Source organism: Lepisosteus platostomus, chromosome 26, assembly GCF_059453375.1.
Source record: "Lepisosteus platostomus isolate fLepPlt1 chromosome 26, fLepPlt1.hap1, whole genome shotgun sequence".
Classification (NCBI taxonomy): domain Eukaryota; kingdom Metazoa; phylum Chordata; class Actinopteri; order Semionotiformes; family Lepisosteidae; genus Lepisosteus; species Lepisosteus platostomus.
The window spans coordinates 4644010-4669731 of NC_142636.1; the positions used below are offsets into that span (position 1 = coordinate 4644010).

The window sequence follows — 25722 nt, forward strand, 5'->3', positions numbered from 1 at the left end:
TCTTTCTACCATATCCACTATTTTAAGCTGTATTGTTATCAATATTGCATTACTGATCATTATCTTTGGGCATTATGTGATGAGTAATAATATTTTATATGCTTTTGCTGAGTTTGATTTTGTAGTGAAGAATGTTATGGACAAGTTCTGTTCTTATGTTTTTGTCTACAGGATGGAGAATTTTACATTAACACAGAAATGTTGTGACAATCTGGCCTCTGCTCTTCAGTCACAACACTCCAATTTGAGAAAATTGTGTCTGCGTGACAACACAATGGGTCATTCAGAAGTGAAACTGCTGTGTGCAGCTCTGAGGAGTCCCCACTGTAAATTAAAAACACTTAGGTAAGTGAACACTGGCAAATTTCTGTGGGGTTACACATTTGAAATGAACAAATATAAACAATAACAATTTTTAAATGTCTTTTTTATCCCCAAGGCACACCAAACAAAATAATAAAACACGCAAAAAATCTATATTTAAACGTGAGCAAGAGAATCAACTGTTTAGCAAATTAGGTCTTAGGTATAAATAAGTGCTTGAACCTGTTTGTTTTTAAATTGGGAAATTTGTATCTGCATTTTGAGGGGAGTAGTTGGAATTCCTTAAACAAAGGGTATGAAGGGTTATCTGGAACAGACTATGCTTTATGCAAGATTAACTGATTGACATGGGGTAATATTGAATGATCAGCACCAATGACTTTCTGACAATTTGACAATACTCTTTGTTCCTTTGTTCTTACTGCTTAAATTCATATTCCCAATCCAGAAGATCAATGCAAAAGTGAAAGCAGATTCAATAATGCACTAATAAAAATGCTTAAGCTTTCTTAAGATAAAATAGACGTTGTCGCCATTTTTTGAAAATAGGATCAATGTTTGCCTCAAAATTTAAGTTTCTGTCCAGAATAGTCCCTAAATATTTGTATTTATCAACCATCTCCACTGATTGACCCCTGATACAAGTTTGAGTGGGTGTCTGAGGGTTCATCCTAAAATTAATTTTCATGTCTTTGGTTTTAGAGACATTCAACTTCAAATGGTGACAAACTCCTCAAAATGGACCCCCTCATCTGCTTTAAGCAAACTAACAATAACATAGTAATCTGCATATTTAATTATGTGTATAGAGTGTTGATAACTGAGTGACTTTTCTTATAGGACAAAGAGTAAAGGAGTAAAGACGATACACATCCTTAGGTGGAACAGTGGAGGAATACAACTTGTTAGACAAATGATTACTGACTCTTACCCTCTGAGTTCCATCTGTAGGGAAATCAGTAAACCAGCTGGATGATTAAGATTAAGATCAAGGCCAAAACTAAGACAATAGTTTGGTTGCCAATAATTGTGGTTTGGTACAATTACATGCTGAAGAGAAATCTACAAATAACAGCCCAAAATGAATCTTATATCCTTCAAGGTGCTGGAGGACAACATTAAGAAGGTGTATTGTAGCATCTTCCACACTCTACCTGCCCTAACTGCTCATGTATCTTTGCCACAGTATTGCTTTCCACAATCTCTTTAAATACCTGTGAGGGGAGGGCTACTAGTCTATAATCATTGAGTGAACTCAGGAATTCGACTTTTGTCGCTTGGATCACAACTGATTTGTTTAATTACAATAGGGAAATAAAGGAAAAAACGTCACACGGCAGTCTGGCCATTTCAATACTCTGCCTGGATTCTTCCTCTCCTTAACATGACTGAACAATTTACAATCCTTACAATCATCAGTGTTAATTGCACAATCTGTGATCCTGCCTCTTAAAACAGAGTTCACTAGTAAAATTATGTATAGTACATCAAACCAAAGATAGAATTGCTTAATTTAATTAGCAAAGTCAGTATCTGATTTTCGACCTTTGTTAATGTAAGACTTCTGTGAATTTACTGGCACAATATTTAGTTGTAACAGTTAATTGTGTGAGTTTAAATGTGCTTCTATAAAAATTTTATTCTTGAGATGATGAATATTGAATTATACTCATCCACAACTGTGCATTAGTAACACCCGCACAGAGGGATGGAGAACAGCTGATTGAGCCCGTCACAGTACTGTTCAATCAGTGCTCTGCTGACTCGGTGCCACTCCAGTCCAGAGGCAGTTCAAAGTATCGGTGAGAGAGAGAAGGATTATGCTTTAGCCTCATGCTGACAGATGATTCCCTTAAATGGATTGTCCGGTTAACATCAAGCTGAACTGGGAAAAAAGTATATGTACAGGGTGAGCCGAGTTGCACAAAAAGAGTCCAATTGTATTGCTCCAGTGATCAAGCAGAAGCACAGTGGTAGCTAGCTGGCTCAGGGTTATGCTGCAGGCTCACCCTCTAACTTGGTGCTTCGGGAAAACATTTAAGTCCCAAAGTTCAGACAACAAGTGTGGTTCAGTGGAGAGGAGGGTGGCTGAGTTAGAAGTGATGCAGTGCTTTTTAACTGGAAATAATACGGTTGGTGATTTTTCAAGAACCTAACAAGTGGAGTGGTTACCCAATCCTTGCAGGTCCCTGATTGGTTGATCATCTTGTTTGATGATTGACCATGTCCTATGACTTTTAGGATTATTTCCAGATATTCCTCTGCCAAACATCCAGGCACTTGCAGTGGACACCCGTCTTAAAGCGGTATTGATAATGCATCTGGACTGTCCTGGGAAAGATCCTTATCCAAAAGATAAGCTCATCTCCTATGCTTGCTCACATGCAAAGACCACAAGGTCATCCTGTGGCTGTTGACAGACAGGTGTCTCACCGCATTCCAGTGATAGGCAACTGGCTTTTTGATCCAGGTACACAAATATTTTTAGAAATACTTGATATCACTTCATTCTAAGTGAAATAATAGGCCTTATCCTTATACTAATGATCCTACCCATTCTTATGCATACCACTATTGAGTTGATACTTTGCTATGTATGAATTACCTGTACATATTTCACCATCAACTTTTTCTTATACCTTAATTTAGCCAACTTAATCTCTCACAATTTTTGAGCCTCGCTACTCAAAGCAACATACCTTCAGTGAACAATTATTTTTTACTTGTTAGAGCAGACTTGAGAGATTTTGAAACCCAGGGCTTGTTATTACAGAATGCAGTACAAGATTTCAAAGGTGAATTTTCACAAAAGCTTACTTAACTAGTAACTGTATCTGTCAGTTCATCAAGATCAGAGCTTGATACATGTCCCAGTCCATAAACTGTAGTTACTATACAGTGTTCTTGGTCCAGACCAGAACCACCCTGCATTCATCTTTATCTCTTTGTAGGGCCATTTTTTAGGTGGGAACCAAATACACCACGTTGAGATCAGACGGATTTGTACCCTTCTTGTGATCCGTAGCACAATTCCAATACTCTATTCTGTCTTGTTGGACAGGTAATATAATGATGAAAATGTTTAGGTAACTTTTGTAGAGAGGTTAAAATCTCCCATGATGAAATTGGGAGCCTTGGGGAAGTTGTTTGAAAATGCTGACTAGCTCAGGTGATTCTTTCTGCTGCCCGAATCATGTTGGCTTTAGGATTAATGTAGACTACAGATTTCACATATAAGGAAACCCTTTAGGGAGTTAAAATGGATTCAGGGAAACTGATAAGAGTTTGATGTGAAGCTCACAGGATTTCATCAGTGTTTGTCTATGTACAAATAGTTGCTTCTGCCATGCACCTTACTGATCTCATGAGGGTCAAGGTCCTAGTGCACAGGAGTTCTGTGAACAGCAAAAGGCAGGCATCCCTGTACTTGGAAAGGAATTTGGCATTTACTCATAGATGAGATCATCTATTTTACTCCTGATTGACTGTGCATAACCAGGATAATATAAGGAAGATATATTGAGTCTTTGATGCTCTTCTTTCCTCTTTTTCTGACTGATGTTGCTTTCTTACTCACAGTGTACAGCATTCATCTGCCAAATCTCTGTGCTACAAAACTGTATGCTTAGTTCTCTCTAATCAGTTAGAATCACATGGTATGGTTATTGTTGAGGTAGTAATACACTAACTGTTATGATTCCTGCCTCCCGGCAATGGAAGGGGCAGAAGAAGGCGTAGTCTTAGTTCAATTAGTTAACCTATTAGAGTACGTATTCACCACCACACCACCATCTCATCTTGTATTTAAGCACTAGTCTTTCCCTACCCCCTCGCTCAGTATTGGTTTTCCGTTCGAGCTTCTTTGTTGCGCTAAGCCTTCTACCTCATGTTACTTTGTTGGTTTCGGACTTTGTTTTTTTCCTTCGACTACGTTTTTTTTTATTACGGCTTGGCTTCGGTTACTCTCTCCCTGTTTGGATCATTGGCTTCTCCTGGACTCTCGGCTCATTCCTTCGTCTACGGTATTTGGATCACAGCTTGGCTTTGGTAACTCTCTCCCTGGTTATAGGTTTACTGGCTTCCCCTTTGGACTTTGTTTTGGTTTTTCAGTATAGATCTCCTTCTGGTAATTTAGTCAGCTCCTGCAAGTGGGACCATTACTTGGTTTCGGTTTCACTGTCTGAATCCTTAACACTAACATTCTTTACATAGTCTATATTGTCAATGAATGGAAGACTTGTCTGTAATATTTTTTTTAATACCTGAAAATGAAAATACAACATTTTTGGGGCAATTAATTCATCTGTATGTTTTTAATAATGTAATTTGAAGGCAATTAGTAACCGTTAATACAACATCCATCATATTTCTAACCACTGAATCCAACACAGGATATCATGGGAGCCGGAGCCTATCCCAGAAAGCAATGGGCACAAGATATTCCCAGGCCTGTATGCCAGTCCATTGCAGGGCATGCAAAAACACAGAAATGCCCACACTTTCCAGAAGCCAATTAGACTACCAACAAGTTATTTTGACTGTGGGAGTAAACTGGAACACCTGGCAAAATCCCACATTAACATGGAGAGAACATGCAAGCTCTATACAGATAACACCTCAGGTCTGGAATTAATTCCAGGACCCCAGTCCTGCCTAAATAATATTAAATAACTTTATAAAATTAATGTCATTTGATTCATGATTCCTGTTAATCATTTAAATAAATGTTTTAAATAAATATTTTTTCATAACAATTCCCTTATTCAAAAAATAAATTCCCTAGTTTTAAATATCATAAATATTAATTAAATAACTTTAATTGTTTGAATTGTTGAAACTAAGACTCCATGACAGGATTATAATTGAGTAGGAATGAGGAAGCAGGGTGTCTTGGAGCACAGAGTTTTGTATAAAATAGGGATTTCTGGAGAGAAGAGGAAGCACTGCAGTGGGGCTAATGAAGTTTTAAGGAAGACTATATACCTTGTTTACCAGGGATTGCCACATCCTCAGCCCTAGTGGAAACAGGTTTGAGGGATGTTTATGACGTTTGCTCTGTCTTTGTCTTTCTGCATCACTTGTCCCAAGAATTTAGCTGATTTTGTCTTCTTGTTTCCCTCTCTTTCTCATTTTTACTATATCCAAATATTGTAAAAGACATTGTTATCATTTATATATTATAAAAAATTCTGTTTGTTGGAAGGATGTCATGGTCTAGCCTAACAGATAGATGTTGTGAAGACCTGGCTTCTGTTCTTCAGTCACAATACTCCAGTCTTAGAGAGCTGGATCTGCCTCACAATGATCTAAATGATTTTGGAGTGAAACTGTTGTCTGCAGCTCTGTGTCATCAAAACTGCAAATTAGAAACACTGAGGTAAGTAAACAGTAGGATATTTCTGTGGAGTTTTAAGTTTGAAAAGGACAGAAGTAGTGCTAATGATCATTTAAATAATTAAATATTTGATATTTGTCTCTACACAAGTTTAATTTTTGTTTCCATGACTTACGTGTTCTGAAGTTGTTACTGCATTTTGAGTCAAAAGATCATCAGTTTGAATGGTGAAGGTGAAAATTAGTCACTGTTTCTACAATAACAGTCTATTTTTTCTCTATACTTACTGCCTCTTTCCCCTCATTATTCTTCTTCACTGCCTGCTGTATTTCCCTTTATCTTTACATACTGTATGCAAAAAACAATTATTTTCTGTGCATGGATGTAGATGGTGTGTCCCAAAATGCAAAGGCATAAAAATTGCCTGTCAGCTTCATCCGAGAGATGATCTCTCTCACAACCAATCGTGATTTGATAAGTGTCCAGAATTAATGTTACTTCATTTACATCAGAAACTCTTACACAAAATAGATAAAACAACACATTAGATTTAATTTTGTATTGAAAAACAAAATAATTCTGCTGCAGTGAATATCTCCTCTTTCCTCTCCTGTTCTCCCCTCTCCTTCTTCTCAACAGTGTTGCTCTGCCTCCCTGTTTACCCTGTCCCTTCCTCTTTTTTCACTCACTCACCCTCCTGATCTCTCCTTTCCTTTCTTCCTCGTATATTAATTGACTATATCATCATTGTCAATGAGCTGTTCAGATTTTCATTTGTGTTCCTGTCTTTTTCCAGTATGAGGGACTGTGGGCTAACAAAGAGATGCAGTATATATCTAAACTCTGCTCTTCTGTCACAACACTTCAATCTGAGACATCTGAATCTGAGTTACAATAACCTGTGGGATTCAGGAGTTAAACTTTTGTCTGCAGCCCTGATGGATCCCAAGTGTAAATTAGAATCACTGAGGTAAATGAACACTGGATGATTCTGTGGTGATTGTTTTAAAAGACTGGATGTACAGTAGACACCAAGAGCTGAGTGGAGACTCACTGTATCTATTTAGGGCTACACTAAACCTTAGCTATTCTCAGTGGGAACAAGTCATTATGATGTTATTATGTAATTTCAATGGTTAAAGAACATGCCATTTCAATGATCAATTGTATTAGAAATGACAGACCAGAAACTTCCATCAAAGAATCCAACCATATTCTTATTGTCAAGAGGCAGTCTAAGATTATTTGTAACTCTATAACCAAAAAAGTCACTGTTGCGATTAGTGTCTTACAACATGCAACACTTGCAAGAAAAATAATTCTGTTGGATGCTCTCTCATCCCTATTGAATGAGTTGTTAGTGAGAGAACCAAGATAAGCATAAAGTTCTTGTGTCTCCATCGCAGCGCTCTCCTTTTTCATTATTCACTGTCTCTGCCTGCTCTATCTGTTAGCAATCTGCTAACGGCGTATGCACCAGGTTTAACTGAGTGGCTTTTTTATCAGTTTTCTTTTTTGTTTGTGTATATAATATATTCAGTTTTTGTACATACAATTTTTTTAGTTTAGTTTATATTATTCATATTGTACAAAAGGTTTATTTAGAGGGATTTCTTTTTTTATTGGTTGGTTCAGTATCCACCAATGACCACTGATGGAGAGATTCAAATGGGATTTTGCATTGATTTTGATAAATTAACGAGATGGAATTAAGATCATGTTGATGCTCCTGTTTCTTTAGAAAAATGTGTTGTAGAACCTGGAAAAATAATATATTACAGAAAAATAGTATTCATTCTAGATGCCAATATATCAGTAGTTGTTTTTTAGGTAGCGATCTGAATGCCTATTACGGCAAGAAAAGTTATGACTTCAACTATGTCATCTTTCTTGAAAGATGAGTTATTAAACAATTACTCAAAATGTTAATGAAAATGCATGAGGTGTCTGACATCAAAATAATAATCATAATAATCATAATCATGCTGTAGTTTTTTAGGTGACAGTCAATTAAATTACTAAATAATCCCGATAAAGAACTAAATAACTAAATGTTGCTTTTTTGTTTTTGTATGGATGGGTACAATTATGTTGTTTTTGCAACCACGTTGTTTATGTAATATTTTGTGTGTAGCTAAAGACACTTTGCTGCAACCTGTAAAGGATGGAAAAACAGTGAAGAGTCAAAATTTGAGGCTGAAACTGAGGCAGACATAAAAGTCAGAAATTTAGGCTCTGTTGTCAACAGAAGGATGGGTGATTTGATTGTTAAGCTTGGGAGCAAAGACTGAGTAATGACAGGGAACTACAGAACATTAAAATGGAGAAAAAATAATGATGTTACCCCTCACAAGCAAAAAGGCACTATATCTCAGGTAGAAAAACAACACAAGCACTCTTTTCAAGAGTACAAACTGTCACAAACATATTGCAAATGAATATGGTAGGGGCATCCATGTTGTAAGAAGGGGGATTTTGTTCTGATTTTGGTCAAGCTATCAGGGTGTAGGGTGTTCTGTTTTTGGTCTGTTTGTGTGTTACATGCTTAAATCTATGGGATGCATAGATTTTTAAATGTATTATAATTTAATGTTGTGTTTTGTGCAATCATATTTTGTTGTTAATTAATATTTGTTTGACTTTAAATTATTTATCATCATGAATACACTGGAAAATGAAAAACAACATGCGCGTCTTATATGTGCAGTTTAGTTTTGTTGTGCAAATATAGAATGAAAGATGTGGATGAACTTTGCATATGTTCAGCTGTGCTCCTGTGCTTTTTTATCTACAGGGTGTCATGGTGTGTACTAACAGACAGATGTTGTATATATCTGGCTTCTGCTCTTCAGTCACAACACTCCTGTCTGAGGGAGCTGGATCTGAGTTTCAATAACTTGGGAGACTCAGGAGTGAAACTGCTGTCTACAGCTCTTAAAAATCACAACTGTAAATTACATACATTGTGGTGAGTAAATGGAGGATAATTTGTTTTAAAAGAATAAATGTCAGCACAAACAGCTGAGTTGTTTAAACCTACAAAGGAGACTCCTAGTGCGTTTCTCTGCCATTGTCAGAGTAAACAGCATCTTAAGCGTTATGTTATATTTAACTTAATATACAGTACTATATACTGTAGTATACTGAATCAATTGATCCTTACTTTTGAATAATGAATTTGAGAATTAGCTATAATTTTTTTATTATTCCTCAGTATAGACTGCTGTCTCTCCATGTTAGCTTTAAATGTTTCTTCATTATCTCTTTCTACAGTATGTGTATTTATCCTCTCAAAATGTTAGTATTAACTTTCTTACCTCATTATTCACTGTTACTGCCTGCTGTCACTCTGTATTCATTGTATTCTTACATTAACCTTTCTCTTTATTAATTGTCGTATTAAAGAGCTTTATTGCCATAACAAATCAATTATTAAATTAAGATTTCCAAACCATACTAGTTAATCATTGTGTTAATAACTATTTGTGGCACGCCACCTGTAGTGAAGACAGTAGTTGACCTGCCACTAATATTGAACTGAAATTGTTTGTAAATGGGTTTTCATGGTGTGCATTGTTTGATAAATTAGTTAATTAAAGGAGGAATACAATTTTCACATTTTTACATCGGCTTAATTTAAATTTATTATACATTTAAATATAATATAATATAATATATATATATAATTATGTATGTATTATTTATTAAATTATTTGGTATATAAAGGGACTTACAGTGGAAGTTCATGGGTTAATTTAAAGAAACCTGTGCAGTAAATTCTTGCTGTGTGCTGCAATTTTCATGTGATCCGGCCCAACCATCTGGGCTGCTATATGCATGGAGTTTGCATATTTTTCCCATGTTCATGTTGGTTTCCTCTGGGTGGTCCGGTTTTCTCACCAAAAAATACTGGTATTTTAATTGGCTTCTGGGAAAATCTGTCCTTGGGTGAGAGTGTGTGTGTCAAAATAAGTGTGTGTGTCAAAAATGCACTTTCTGTTGAGGTAAAGCTGTTCCGTTTAAGGAAGCACGAAAAAACGTCAAAAAAGAGTTAGGAAAGCTAAACGTATGTACAGTATAAGGCAACAGTATTAATACATGTGGTAAATCTGACGCTGACTTTGCCGATTTTTATGGGGGTGGGGTTATACTGCAAAGCCTTCTTCTAATAGAGCGTAAAGTTCTGTTTGTCTTCACTTTCAGTGCCCTCACTGCCAAGTTAAAACTCCCAGATATACTGATTATCAATCCAAGGTGTGTGTAGCTGGTTGTGTGATCTAATGTGTTATTGTTCAGTGTGAACTGGTACCAGTTTCCCTAAGATCTGCCTTTCTTATGGAAAACAATGACTCTGGTCTTGCCCAGATTGACTGTCACTGCCCATGTCAGTCAATACTGCCCCACTACTGCCTTGGTGCGACAGCAGAACCAAATTATCAGCATAGAGCAGGAATTTTTGTGTTGTGTAGTGTGAGGCCAGGTGCTGCAGATTGTGCCCACATCTCATTGACATAGATATTGAACAGTGCTGTTTCACCCCACCACCCTAAGTGGCAAATGTTATTCTTTTATTTTCCGATTCTCTCCCATTCTCTGAGTACATTGACTTATTTATATCATAAACTTTACCTCCTACAGCACTTTAAAGAAGTTTTAAAAAGTCCTTTGTGCCATTTTGGACTAAATGCTTCTCTTAAATCAATAAAGCAGGCAAAAGTTTTTTTTTTAGTGGACATGTTTGTTTATGAGTATAAGTATGTGGATCCCAAGATGTTTATATACTGTATATTATTGGCATGATCACATGTGAGTCTTAGTAAGGTAGGTAATAAAATGATTACTAACATTTGGTGTTGTACTCAAGAATTATAAAGTAAGATGTTGATGAGCTGTGTAGATATTCAACTGTGCGCCTGTCTTGTTGTCTACAGGATGCATAAGTGTGGACTTACAAAGAGATGCTGCAAATATCTTTCATCGGCTCTTCAGTCTCAACACTGCAGTCTAAGACAACTGAATCTGAGTTACAATAAACTGGTAGATACAGGAGTGAAACTGTTGTCTTCAGCCCTGATGGATCCCAGATGTAAATTACAGTCACTGGGGTAAGTGTCACGCCCGGTACACCTAGAGGGCACTGCTCTTTTGTCCTGTTCCTAGTTCCCAGTGATTATTAATGCCTTTCTGGTGTGTCTTCTTGTTGAGCCTATTTACTTCCTGGTTCTGCTCTGCTACTGGCTTAGCATTGAGGGTTCGGATGTCTTGAGACCCGCCTAGCACCAGGTTGCCTCCTCCGCGGCCTGAGAGCATAGGTTTCTACCCGACATCATCTGACCTTCTGACCCTGGGTTAATCCCAGTTTCGCCGCTACGCATAGGTTTTTGCTCTCCTGCCATTCCACGGCTTGCCCTTCCGACATCCATAACAGTAAGTAGTAATAATAATAATCATCATCATCGTATACTGTAGTTCTTTTCTGGACACTCCACTTAAAGCACCTGACAGGTAATAGGGACTCCCCTCCACCTCCACCAGTGTGCTGCACCCACCTGGATGATGCGACTGCAGCCAGAGTGCACCTGTCACGAACAGTTCTTTCCGGGCCCTATGCAGAAGACACGATCCGGAATTGTGAGGATACAATAGGGAAAATAATCATGCAGGAGAAGGGTCTGGAGACGGGGGGTGTGTCCGAGGAGCGCAGGTGTCCAGGGGGAGTGAATCCAAGGCGAAGAATCCAAGGGTATATCCAAAGGGGGAATCCAAAACGGGAGGTTGAATCCAAGACCAGGGGATCCATCCGAAGTAATTAAAAACAAGAACTGGGTCGGGACCGGCTGACAGGAAATCAGGTAAAAGAAACTAAAACCATGAAGGAGCCAGACGCAGCAGGATCCCGGGCTCTCACGAAGCAGGATTCAATGAGAAGCCTCGGGCAAACGCCTGCGTCTGGCTTTAGAGGTGGAACTAAAGAGGGGCTTGAATAAGGAACAGGTGTAAGCAATGGGGAAAACAAGGAAGGGCTGGAGCACCCTTAAGAGGGGGAGTAGCGATCGTGACAACACCAGTATTCTCACTGTGCTGAGTAAGCTCTCATTGGGGAGGAGTGATGAAGCGAATTCATTAGGAATCTATGAATGGTAAAGGCCAGGGGGAAATTTGGCCAGGACCCTGGGGTTAGCACCCCTACTTTTTCGTGAAATGCCCTGTAATTTTTAACGGCCACAGAGAGTCATGACCTCTGTTTTAAATCTCATCTGAAGGACAGTACCTTTTTTACTGTGTAGCATCCCCATCACTATACTGGGGTGTTAAGACCCACACAGACAGCAGGGTGAGCACTTTCTATTGGTCACACCAACAAGTCTTCCAGCAGCAACCTTAGCTTTCCCAGGAGGTCTCCCATCTGGGTACTGGCCAGGCTCACATCTGCTTAAGTGGGTTGCCAGTTGTAAGCTGCAGGGAGATAATAACTGCTGGTTAAGAGAACAATGAGTGACTTCTCTGGGGTTGTATCCTTGAAAAGAACAGATTTTAACCCACCTAAACATTAAACCTACAGAGGACCCACACAATGTCTGCCAGTGGCAGTTATACCCTCAGCCATTCTCATTGGGAGTAATGTTAGGAGGTTATTTCAATGGGTAAATTATAGTGTCAATAAATTATCATTTTAATAGACATTGAGTGGCCAGACACATCGGCCTCAGTTTCAGACCTTCTCCCTATTGCCAAAGGCCATGTAAGATATACTGTATAAAGGTTTTAACCCTGATGTAGTTTTGTTCCTGTGGCCTAAATGGTAAATTGTGAAGTTAGTACAGTACATTGTACTATGAGCAAATTGATCATTAATGTGTTATGATGAGGTTGAACATTAGGAATACTTACGCAATTATTGTAATAATTGTAATTAGTTATAAAATCAGGAAATAGGGACTCATCAAACTAAATAAGATAAATATTGTTGTAACAGAAAGAATAAGGTTTTGGATCCTGAGATGAAGTTAAACAGATGAGTTTCTTGCATGCAAGGAACAATAAAGCCGAAGTCTTGTTTCCCGCAAGAAACAACAAAACCGAAGTATTGTTCAAAGTGCTGGTACAAACTTTACGTTTATATAGTCCTTCCTTGCTGCACTGATTCGTCATTCGTTATTATGGTAAAGGGGGGAGGTCACGTGTCTGGCCACTTTACAGCTTTTTGGCCAAATGGTCAAGGATTAAGTCCACAGGGGGTTCCCTAGCTCTCCTAGCTCGCATCTGGAATCCTTATCAGTTAACCCCCTTCCTGCCATAAACTCCAGCCTTAGAAGTCTAATCTTCATGCAGAAAGGACTTAAAATTAACCCGTCTTCACATCTTACTTCAATATAAACAATCAAATCTGAATAAGGTGCTGATACAGCTTGCACATTAAAGGATTTGCAATAATTTAATGGTGCCAAAAATTTGGGAGGGATGATGGCAGCCAATTTCAATCAGATGCAACTGTCAGTAATTCACAGTCACTCTCGATTTAATTTCCTCTTCTAAAATACTGGAAATACTGAATGTGATCCACTTCTCTCCCTCACATACATCTTTCACATCCCTCCTCCAGCCCATCTCCACCTCTGCAGCTGCCCCTTGGTCACTCCTCACTCTGCCAAGAGATTAGCCAACAGACAAGTGGATGAAGCCACATTTTGTCTAAAACACTCCATAGTCTTTTCAGTACACTTGATACTTGCCCATTGTAATTCCTGAAGAGATACCATAAAGATAGGGTTAACTGAGTGTGTTACTTATTCTGTTCCTCAGCGTTATAATGAAGTACAATTCATACCATATACTTAACATCAAACAAACTACTGTATTAAGGAACAAGTAATAGGTTCATTCCATGCTGAAAAGAGAAGAGAGAAAGTACAACGTTTCGAAAGAAGGCTTCACAGACAAAATGTTGTGTTTTCTCTCTCCTCTTTTCAGCATGGAATAAACCTATTACTTGTTCTTTTGCAGACTACGCATGCTGATGCAGCCACCCACCTAAACTAAATAACATATTATACATGTACTGTAGCAATGTGAGGATTGATTTGAACAATTAGAAAGTGGAACAGTAAGTTGTGAGAGTGTTATGATGGAGTCAATCAAGCACAATAACATGGAGATGCACAATCAAATTCTAATCATATACTGTAATATATGATTTATTAACACAATACCAAACCACCTGCTGTAATAATATATTTGTGAATTCATCAGATGAGACACGTTTGATCATTCACTTATGGATTACATTTAAAATTATGTAATTGATATAATTATCTCAGAAATATATAATATATAAGAATAGAGACAACACAGTTGTGCAGCAGTTAGCACTGCCCTGGGGCCCTGTGGTGCTGTCTGAATGGAGTTTACATGTTCACCCTATGGTCACTTGGACCCCATTGGGTGCTCTGGTTTTCTCCCACAGTCTAAAGACATGCAGATGGGTGCATGTTTGTATCTGTGTGTGCACTGCCATTCACCCATTGCTTGCCAGGATAGGTTCCAACACCTAGACAAGTAGAAGAACAGTTACAGTCACAAGAGTTAACTAACGTTGGGTAAGGAAGTAAGATCTGAACAAAATAGTCAATAGAGATCATTCCTTCCCTTCCTCTTTCAACTAGAGCTGTAGGGGTCAATTTGGAGTGATCCCTCTGTCTCTTGGGCTGTGACATGCTGTGTCCCTTACTCTTTCCCCTCTCTTATTCTTAGTTGTACTGAAATTTTGGAAAGAGTTGTGGATAAGCTGTGCAGATGTTCTGCAACTATTTATTTATATCTGCAGGATGGAGAAATGTGAACTAACTGAAAGATGTTGTGAAGATCTGGCCTCTGTTCTGATGTCACAGAAGTCTAATCTAAGATGGGTGTATCTATGTGGGAACAACCTGGGGGAATCAGGAATGAAACTGCTGTCTATAGCTCAAAGAAGTCACTACAACAAGGTTTGACAATTTATTTTGTGACTTTATGCTTATAATCTTTATCATCTATTTTTTCTCATTATTTAATTTTCTTTCTTTTCACAGTTGTGTCACTGTGACTGTCCTCTCTCTGCCTTTTCACAACTTTATCGCATACAGTGGGCTCAATAATTATTGGCACCCTAAATTAAGATGAACAAAAAAAAACTGTATAAAATAAACAACACAGATAATGACCTATATTTTATTCCCCCTAAAAATGTTAAAACTGCAGGCTTTTATTTTAATACAATTATTTCAAAACAAATGTTTTTAAAATAGTTAACCAGAAACATAGGTCTCAAAATCATTGGGTCATTTTCCTCTAACATGTTTAATAAGGTTAAAGAACACATTGGGAGAGAAGCTATTCTGATTCTGGCTGATGTGTGAATTCTGGGATTTTAGTGTAACAACTCTGCACTTACCAGGTAGCGTGCAGCTTTCTGTTTCAGTGAAGTGAACCCAAGTGCAGGCAGAGACAGACAGGCTGAAAAACCTGTCAGGTAAGGTGAGAGAAGCACAGTCAAAAGCCATGGTCAGAAAAAAGCAAAGTTCAAGCCAGGAAGTCACATATCAGAGGCACACAATGGATATCCAAGGGCAAAGTCAAGGTAAAAAGCTGGGTTCAAGGCACAAGAGAATGTAATAAAACACTAGGTGATCCAGAACGCAGTCAAGAAAGCAAGTGAAGTAAAGCCAGGAGATCCAAACAGGTGCGCAAACCAGCACTTTCTCAGGAGCAGGCATAACATTTAGTGGGTATTTTTGGGAAGAATGCTTGTTTTATCGATTAATTTCTTGTAGTATAGCAGAAAAAAATCTGTTTCAGTCTCTCCCTGCTGCCAAAAGGAGCACAGTTTGTCCTTGCTGGGCAGCCAAGTTTGCCAGTGTTGCCCAGTTTATATGGCTAGGCTGTGGTCAGTGAGCCTGTAATGTAATAGGATCTGTTTCTCCTTGTTGTCACTCACCTACTGTAGATCAGACATAGCATCAGTGTGCATTGGGTTTTCGAGACTGGTAGCAGTTTGTATTGTGTGTTTCCCAGTTGGCAGGGTAGTGTTATTTATTTTTTGCGGTAATTTGGATGATTTGATTTGTAATGTATTGGCAATGGTGATCAGGGCCAATACATCAGAATGTAAGGTGGGGGTTCTTCTCTTTGCATTTAAATTACAGCCAATATTTTACTTCTATATTTGTTTTGTTTTTACTTTGTTATTTCAAACATTATTGCTGTTTTTCCTGGAAGTTAAAGTGAAGCAGTGCTATGAAATTTATAAACTGTGATACTGATGACAATCCCTGTCCTGTTTAACTTGTTCATTACCTGTGTAAAGTAAAGGCCGAAATGTGGCCCAGACACTAGGATAACTCCCTACTGTTATCGAGAAATCCCCGGGGATCTTTAAAGACCACTGAGAGTCAGGACCTCAGTTTAACATCTCATGCGAAAGACAGTGCCCACTACAGTATAGTGTCCCCACCACTATACCAGGGCATTAGGACCCACACAGACTGCAGGGTGGGCACCTCCTGCTGGTCCCACAAACACAACTTCCAGCAGCAACCATAGCTTCCCAGGAGGTCTCCTATCCAGGTACTGACCAGGCTCAATCCTGCTTAGCTTCAGTGGGTAGCCAGTTGAGAGCTGCAGGGTGATATGGCTGCTGGCTCTTACTGATTATATACTGTAGTTCTACAATTCTCAGATATTCAATTTCAATTTCTGGTCTGTAAAAACAAAAAAAAACAGTGTCCTGGCCTATCCTGCATACTGTGAACTGCAGCTCAATAGCTCATGACACATGTGTACATTGTGCATTAGGGCCCAATCTGTGCACAACACCTGAAGAATATTCACCAGACCAAACATTTTTGTTCTACTTTTCATTGCAGGTTTATCCTGTCTTTGTTATTTTGCAGTTCACATGCTGATGTAGCTCCATCAAACACAAATCTTTGATCTACTGCAAATGTTATATTTACTGTGCTTTTTTGTGTTTCTGTAGGTTTGAGTACTTCAAAAGTCCGAGACAAGGGTAGTCAGGAAGATGCCTGTAGATCCGTTGATGTCTGAAACACCACACGTCTGTAGATCATCACAAGTCTGTTGATTAAAGATGTGAAAAAACTCTACAGATGTTTGTTAAACAAAACAATTTGACTGTTAACTGAAGCTTTGTGCTGCCTGCCAGGAAGGAAGACAGTTGTCCTGCCAGGTCAGTCAGACAAACAGCCACACTGCTGACTGTGGAAGAAGAGCTTGTTATTCTATCAGCAATTTTGTCTTACTACAATTTACCACATCAATTAGTCAGGCTTTGCCATACAATAAGGATTTGACGTTTTTTTTTCTCATTTGAGAGAAACATTGATTTATTTGAGGCCTTATAAATTATACAGACAGCTTGCTTTAGCCAATTTATACTTTCCAAGATACAACAAGGCTCTTTTTCTAATCACATGATTTACAACATATCAACCCAAAAATAGAAAATCAGAAATAATCACTTCCAACAAACTGTACTTTTTAATAAACTTCTGTGATAGAGAAAACAGACAAATGCATCTTGAAATCACCAACATACAAAAAAAGATGATACCATTTGTTTTTACCATTCTGTTGGTGTCTAGTAATTTATATGTTAATACATAATAGGTAGAAATTTAACCAATACTATGGAAATTCAGAATTCACTTGTATAAGTAAGCAAATAATTGCTGAGATTATTCTTTCATCTTAAAGAGCATTTTACAATACAAATGGGGAAGCAAACAGCATTATCTTTGCAACAAGCGATGTTAAAGGAATTAAAATTTAGTAAAGAAGTTAATTCCACAAGAAATTACATCACTTAGATTATGATATTGATTATGAAAGGAACAAGTAATAGGTTTATTCCAGGCTGAAAAGAGAAGAAAGAAAACACAACGTTTCGGCCATGGAGCCTTCTTCCGAAACGTTGTTTTCTCTCTTCACTTTTCAGCATGGAATAAACCTATTACTTGTTCCTTTGCAGACTACGCATGCTGACGTAGCTACCCACCTTGATTCTGAAATATGAATTTGGTACTTCCAGATGTACAAATTTGTTTTAAATGTTTTTTTACAGTTTACAACTTTTTAAACTTTATGTTTTTTTTTCACAAATTAATTTTGTCTAATCAGTGAAATGGTAGACAATTATGGGACTTTAATAATGATGTATAATTACACAAAAAAACAAATGAAGTGGTTTCTGTACAGTACTGTACTTATGTATGATTAATGATGTCTGACTACGTAAGCAGTGTTTTTATGACTAAAAACACAAACCACGTTGTGAATTTTAATTACAGTATATGTGTTTCTTTTGTCATTGTTTGGTGATGAAAGTAAAAGTTGGTGTAACATTTTCCCCAAAATGCATAATGGAAATAGGTTTCTCTTTTTACAATGTTTCACTATATGAAAGGGTTTCTGAGAACAAATTACTTTAAGAGGTACAGGTGTATTGTGAACTCTGAATGAAAAAGGGACTCTGCATTTATCCAATGATCATTTTGAATTTGGCCTGAACATTTGATTGCAACTTTTTCGTCATGGCAGGAAGTGTTCTGTATTGTCCAACTCATTTGGATAAGCAATATTTTTTTCACTTTTGCTGGTATTATAGAAATCATGGATTTTGTTTGTCTGAACATAATCCTGACTTCTACTTGAAAACATCACCAAAGGGAAGAAAAAGTGTTATCAGGGGGAATACTTTGTTTTGTTTTGTTTGTTTTGTATGGGTTTATGTAAAATCTTATACATTCTTCTTTGTTTACTTTAATATAGAATCCCTGTAATTACTTGCAGTTTGAGCAGAAACCAAAACAGTTAGAAACTAGTACAATTTTCATGGCATTTAGCTTGCATATCCTTTTTCTGCTGTAATTGTTATTTGGAAAAGATATTCCATGATGAATTGTTAGAAGGTGAGTTACAGCAATAAAGTTTGCTATTCAAATAGCAAATAGCAGGTGCCAACTTAAACAAATCCACTTATCAAAAAGATTATAAGTCCCATTTATTTATAAGGCAGCAGACATTGTTACAACAAAAAACCAAATTACAGTCCAGGTAGCTGTTCTTCCCAGAGTTCAAATTTGACCCTGACTCTGAATGTGGTTTTGACTATTAAGCAGGTATGTAACCTAAAAAAGAATGACTGTAGCCACCAAACATTTCAATCTTCACCCATTGTGTTTCTCCTTTTTTATAGCTCCTACCATACTATACCTCACAAACAAAAAGGCATGTACTAAATTAGTTTATTTAATTAGATTTTTTATTTCCATTCATTTAGAAGAATTTTGTGTTCAACATGTGATTTCAAGCAACAGTTCATACTGAAATACATTCCCTTTAAATGTAAAAGTTAGAAAATTTAAATAGATATTGCTTTGAGGTAATAATAAACATTTAATATTGTTATGATATGACAATGAAATGCAGTTGGTTTAGGGTTTCACTGTGTTACTGGCAGTATCACAGAGTAGTGCAGTCCTGCAACAGATTATTCAAAAACCTAGAAATGCAGTGACTGTCTGCGTCAGAGAATGAGGTGCTGTCCATGACACCGTGGCAGCCTACGCATACTGATGCAGGTACCTACTTAAACTACTTTAAATACAGGCTTTCATAATGGTGTAGTAGAACAGTCATTAATGTAAAAGGACAGTAAAATAACTGAGCTCTTAAAACTAGTTATAGTGAAAGTTATGACTGGTTCTATAGTAGTAATACAATATATTACACATCTTAGATTACACATCTTAAAATTTAAAATTTAAAATTTAATCTAAAAGGCACCAAAGTAAAAGTACAATATGTTAGTCTTTTGCAATAGTAGTAGGAATTACATCTTCAGCATTTAATTTTCAGAATTATTTATATAAATGTCTTAATCCATTATAATGAATATATCCCAATTTCCAAATAGCAAATAGCAAACACAACCATCCCAGTTAAACATTGGTAGTTAAAACTGAAAAAGATCTGAAAATAAACATTTCTAGACATATTTCTACATCTGACATCCTATGAAAACAAATTTCTTGATTGCAAATATTTTAAAGAGGTTTTCTATATAGATTTTGTTCTACTACTACTTTGACAATTTGTCTGTCATCTAAATTCATCAGTAATTCTGAGCTTATTGTAATGCTAATAACAGTGATTTGATTTAGCAAAAACATAGTGATCTTTTCAGGACTCAGCATCTATTCCAGCTCACACAGGGATACAGAAGATCCATGGGTATAAACCCAAAATCCTGAACAGAGAGGCTCACTAAATGTGGTGTTGAATGTGTGCAGGAGAGTTACTGTATCAGTGGAAACACTGAAAAATGACAGAGATCCGGCTGGCCAGTCAAGATAGACTCCTACTCTGTGGGAGGAGGGAACAGGTATGGCAATCTTAGTTGTCCCATGTCGGGCAGAATAACTTACATCAGAGCACTCCAAGCTCCAAGATTTATCATTGTGTCCAAGGTAACAATTATCACTTTCTCCTTTTCTATCAATTCCTTTGTAAGTGACTGCAATTACAGCCCGATCCCCACTCCATTCAGCCTCCCAGTAGCAGCGAGTGCCAGATAGATCCTCTCTGCACAGCACTTGAGTCCAGTGGTCAAATCTTTCCGTGTGATCAGGATATAGCTGTTTCTTTTTCACCCATTCCACTTTTCTGTTCCCCTCAGACAAGATGAGCTGCCTGTGTGCTGTGTTGGGATCCAGTGTAAGCTGACAGGCATCTGCACAAAAGAAAGAGAGAACAAAAAAGTACAATAGAAAACAGGAGTCTGCTGCAATCGTATGGGTTTTGATGATTGATGGGGAATAATTATATGCTGTTAGCCACTTCACATAAACACACACATGTAACTTCCTGAAGAGGACTTAGGTTTTCAACTTGGTCAAATTTCCACACAGTTGCACACACTTCTGGAGTAGCAGAGGCAGGCACCATAATCTGGTGAATTCCATTTGACCAATCACACCCTACCTGCCTTCTTATTTACTGGAAAGCTGACACTGAAATCACTGAGGTAGCTACACTTTCAAAAGTCACACAGGTATCCTTGTTCACAGCTTGCTCATTTCATGATCTCCTGCTCACTCCTGCTCTGAACAGGCTGTCTGTAGCTTGTCAAATCTCCTTGCCCATCTCCTCTGGCTGACACATTCTCCTACCGGAGTTCAGATCTTTCACTAACCCAATGTCTCAGATACTCATGATTCATGTGTCAGTATTGATTATGAAGTCTGCTAGGTTAGCTATTTCAGCTCTTGTTACATATCAGTGTATGACATTCCTTTGAGCTCTAGAATCTATCTGGTTGCTTTTATCCGCACTGATTTTGCATTCATGCTGAACAAAATAAACAAACTCTTCTAAATTATGTTTCTTTACGGTGCTGTATATACCATTTTTGACATAACATCCCTTAATACTGTTACAGCTTTAAGTGACTAGGAAGTGTCTCTTAGAGTTTAGATAAAGTTTGTGAAACCTGCAGAGTAAACACTTCTAGCTTCAAAGTAGTGAGGATGTTTACTGAGATGTGGGAGCACCCATTCATTTTGTGGCACCCGGGGTGCAGAGAGAGAGATTTAACTACATGTATTGCATTTATTCAGAAAAGCAGATTATCTCTTATTTGACATTTGTAGGCATTAAGAGTTTAATACTTAGTAGAAGTCTGTTTTTTTGTGATTAGGATGTTAGGTCTCTGATATGCCTTGTTTGTACATTCTGTGAATAGAGGAACTTGTGTGTTGTATGTTTAGTTGTGTGTAGTGTAGTGTTTCTGTTGTCATTATTAATAAATCTTTGTTTAACCAAGTGTGCCTGGATTATTGCTCTTTTCACCAAACCTGTGCCAGAGAATAAAGAATTCAAGTGACTTTAATTGTACCAACCGCTCGGGTATATTCTGGAATAATCATTTACTAGTTGGGGGTATGAATGATTATTTTACTTATTGACTTAACCACTCAATCAATTTCTGATTTTCACCATTTTCATAACTCCCCATCCATAACAATATAAACTACTCCTTCCAACTTTAAGGAGCATTTTTGTATTTTTAGCTAACTTCATTTAATATTCTATACTTCTTATAAACATCGTCTACTAGGTGATCAGTCTTGAAATCAAAGACAGAGCACTTAGTAAACACTAAGTATCTAAGTATCTGTCTTTTTTATTTAGATTTGGAGCTTCTACAACAATCTATGTGATTTCTAATCTCCGATATTGATATCATCTGCATTTGTGACCAATTAAATTACTATGCCATTATCTAGATTTCAATCATTCGGTTAGATCCTAATCAATGCTACAGAGGAACAAAATATGTAAAGCATATTTGGTGTGACTCATCTACCTGAGGGACGAGTAGACATGATGAGAAACCTGTCAAAACCCCCTTAACTAGTGGGGGGGTGAGCAAGGGAGTTGCTACAAGAGTGTAAATGGAGTGTCATTGAGGCGTGCAAGAGAGATTGAAGTGATGTTCTGGGTGAGAGATTGTAAGTGACCAAAGAAGTCAACAGTGTGGAATCCATCTTAACTAGTAAACTGCAGAGGTGATGTAGGAAGCAGTGTCAAGCAACAACTCACTAGTTTTTAGAGAATCAGATGAGATCACTGATGGGATGAGATGAACAAAGAGAAAAGTTTGCTCAAAGAGATTGTCTTGTTCAAGATCACAACAAAGCTTACTGAGGTTTATTTTGGAGAAGGCAAAATGTGTTTGGATCATCAAATCAGGCAGCATTAAGATTAGTGATGTACACTAGGAGAGAATTAAACTGGCCAAGGTGAGTAGCAATGGAGAGATGTGGTATTTCATAAAACAAAAGCAAGACATAGCAATTAATATTGCAAGAGAGGCATCTGATTCTGATTACAGCACACACCAAATGAAAGAAAAATTCGATTGTGAGAGAGATAAGCAAGAGACTATTCTGGATGCAAGAGATCTACATTAAGATCCATGATTCAAAATAAGGGATTCACCCTTCCTCCGCAATCTCTGTTATAATATCCATTATTGATAGAAATCAGGAAGAACAGTGGTCCTAACATAGAACCCAGTGGCACTCCACTAATTAGTTCACCTAAATCTGAGTATTAACCTCTTATCCTCTGAAGATCCAGTGATCAAAGCAACCATAAAGTTTACCTTGGTTTATCTTACTGTTCCGGGTAAATAATTAAGCATCAATCAACAGTTCAGAAAGACACCAAATCAGAAGATGAAGGACAAGACAGGGAAAAGGACAGACAAGGCTACAAGAGAGAGATACAAGGTGAGAGGTCCTCGTTAAGATCATCCAAAAATGTTGTTGTTTTTATGGAATTCTGATTTCCTTTGTGAAGAATCCATCAGTTAAATATGGCCTCTCCTGGTCAGCGGGTAAATTTTTAGAATGGGGAGAAAGGTTTAATTTGTGGCATCCGGGTTTGTAGGGAGAGAGTGAGATTTAACTGCAGGTACAGATCGAGCCATTCAGAATGCTCAAAGCACAATACTAAAAATATCTGTTTCACTGCGTTGTAATGCCTAATACAGTTTTTTTTTCAAATTATCAGCTGCAGTGCTGCACTACTTTCTAAAACCGCCAGGTGGCACAGTGAATGCTTAATGTGGCATGTGGGCTGTCATGTGAAACACTTTGGTTTGGTTGCTGCCAATGACTAGCCCCACTAGGAAAATCTTTGATCCATAATAAAATTTAATTTCTGTACTATATTGACATTTTTTATTAATTGTATATCACAATATGTTGAATATTACAAATACAAGAATGGCAAATTTACAAAGCAAGCTTTTGCAAGTGGATTTATAAAAAAATATTTATTGTTATAGGCTGTTGTGATCACAATGTTTGATCAGGTATACATTTGCATTAAAGTAATCTATATTTGTCTTAATGCTAATTTAAGTAAAAAGTAATTAGGAAACAGAAAATTTTTTTTTAGATTTGATCATAAAAGTATATTATACGAATACTATAGTGGCTTTAAAACCATACAAAATCATACTGTTTTTAAGGGCGAATAACAGAAAGGGTCAATTGCAACGAACTGAGAGCAGGGTACTAACTGGAGTTTAACCTATGGTTACCAAGCAACTCCATGCTAAATTAGTGCACTACCTTAAGACCAAATGCAATTAACTTGGCTGCTAAAACTAGTCTGTAGCACTGTACTAGACCTTAATTCATAATGAAGTTTATTATTACATGTGTTTATTAATAAAAGTGTAGTTTATAATAATATTATTTTTTAATAATTAAGTTTAATGTCTATTTCAATTAGTAGATGTATTAGTAGATTAGTAGATCGGCGATGCAAGTTCAAAGACGGCTATGGGCTGACATAGGTGCGAGCGTGAGTCCGAAATCGATAAGAAGATTGCGCAGAAGGCTTGGATGGAGATATAAAAAAACCAACACATGCCCCATGATAAGGGTAAAAAAACAAAGAGGAAAGACTCAAACAAGTGCTCCAATGGATTGAACAGGGAGAGGCATTTCATTATGTACTTTTCACTGATGAAACAACAGTGGCTCTGGAACAGTTTTCAACCATGTCATTTTGTAAAAAGGGGAGATATGTGGACAAGCCAAAGCCCAAACATCCACTGAAGGTTCACGTCTGCGGGGGTATATCTAGAAGAGGCCTGGGACCACTTCATATTTTCAAAGGAATTATAGATTATGAATTCTTCGAGGAAGTCGTGGTCAAACAGCATGCTGCCCAATATATCAGGGAGCACTTTGGATCAAGGCACCATCTCTTTCAAGACAACGATCCGAAACACACAGCAGCAAGGGCAAGGCTTATAGCAGAAAAAAAAACACAGTATGCTTAAGAGTTGTCAAACCGTTTTTTATTTATTTTTTGGCACAGCCAGCCAGCTTTCAGGCGTAAGCGATAAATATATTTAGCTGAAAAGCTGTGCAACGCAAGAAATTTCGTTACTCTAGGAGGTTTCATGAAAAAGCTACAGGCGTGCCAATTGTAATTGTTTTTATTTTTAAATACATTTTAGCAAAGTCATCTATACAAAAAACTTGCTTTAATACCACTCGACAGCTGGCTGGCTGTGCCGAAAAATAGATAAAAACTGGTTTAACAGCTCTGTTGTTTTTATCCTGTAAAGCGCTTTGAGAAGCCACCTTTAAAGGCGCTATATACAATGAAGTTTATTATTATTACTATTGTTAATTTGCTGGATAGAGAGGTGAACATTATTACGCAGAAGACAAAGGTAGCAATTTACGTTGCATTGTGCATTGTGCTGCTGTAATACAGTTTAAAATAATTAAAAGTCTAAACAGTATCAGCTTTATTTATGGGTTGTAATTTAAAAAAAGTCAAAAACCGCACTCAAAATGCAATTTAGCACTTTCTGGCAAGAGGAGGCACCCAAATTAATAATGTAACATGCTACTGTTTGTGCATGAATATAGTTATACTGTTATTTCTTTAGATACGCGATTCCATGTTTTTTTTTTAAATCCCTGGCCAAACCGGGCTTCCATAAGAATCAAGTAATAGGTTTATTCCATGCTGAAAAAAAGAAGAAAGAAAAAACATTCCATAAGAATCAGCGCCTTTATATAGCGCCTTTAAAGGTGGCTTCTCAAAGGGCTTTACAGGATAAAAACAACAATAACAACAACAATATTGTATTTCATTGCACTTTGACAGATCGTCTTTAAATCAATTGTTGATTTAAAGTTTGACAGTAAATGTTTATATTGTAACGCATACAGCCTCCATTTCTTTATAAAAAATTTAAAAATCGTTTGTGCAGCCTAAGAGGGAGGGTCTGCTCTCAGTGACAGCTGACAATCCTCCATACACTCAAGTGAAAAATTAATAACGCCAATGTAAACGTCGTATTTACAATTTGTCGATAATAAAAATGTTAAGTTCTCTAAAGCTTTGTGATAGTTTACCCAGGAAGCTTGTGTAAGCATGCGTGGGCAGTAAAAGATCAGCTAAACTGG

The 25722-nt window shown here is 37.3% G+C and overlaps 2 protein-coding genes across 9 annotated transcripts in view; one reads left to right on the forward strand and one right to left on the reverse strand.

Moving 5' to 3' along the window:
* LOC148639747 (protein NLRC3-like) overlaps positions 1-21538 on the forward strand; it is a 61461-nt gene extending 39923 nt beyond the window's left edge. For 5 of the 7 annotated variants that reach the window (XM_088620916.1, XM_088620917.1, XM_088620915.1 and 2 more), the window contains 7 exons: positions 172-345; positions 5528-5701; positions 6456-6629; positions 8454-8627; positions 10591-10764; positions 14484-14643; positions 16674-21538. In XM_088620916.1, the coding sequence (XP_088477042.1) occupies positions 172-345; positions 5528-5701; positions 6456-6629; positions 8454-8627; positions 10591-10764; positions 14484-14643; positions 16674-16679 (1036 nt within the window). In that variant the 3' untranslated portion in view covers positions 16680-21538. The remainder of the gene's footprint in view (positions 1-171; positions 346-5527; positions 5702-6455; positions 6630-8453; positions 8628-10590; positions 10765-14483; positions 14644-16673) is intronic. The other 2 variants (XR_015930614.1, XM_088620918.1) reach the window with 2 other exon arrangements.
* The window catches only part of LOC148639748 (NLR family CARD domain-containing protein 3-like), a 98008-nt gene continuing 90984 nt past the window's right edge, over positions 18699-25722 (reverse strand). For both annotated transcript variants that reach the window (XM_088620910.1, XM_088620911.1), the window contains one exon: positions 18699-20447. In XM_088620910.1, coding sequence (XP_088477036.1) covers positions 19912-20447 — 536 coding nt within the window. In that variant the 3' untranslated portion in view covers positions 18699-19911. The remainder of the gene's footprint in view (positions 20448-25722) is intronic.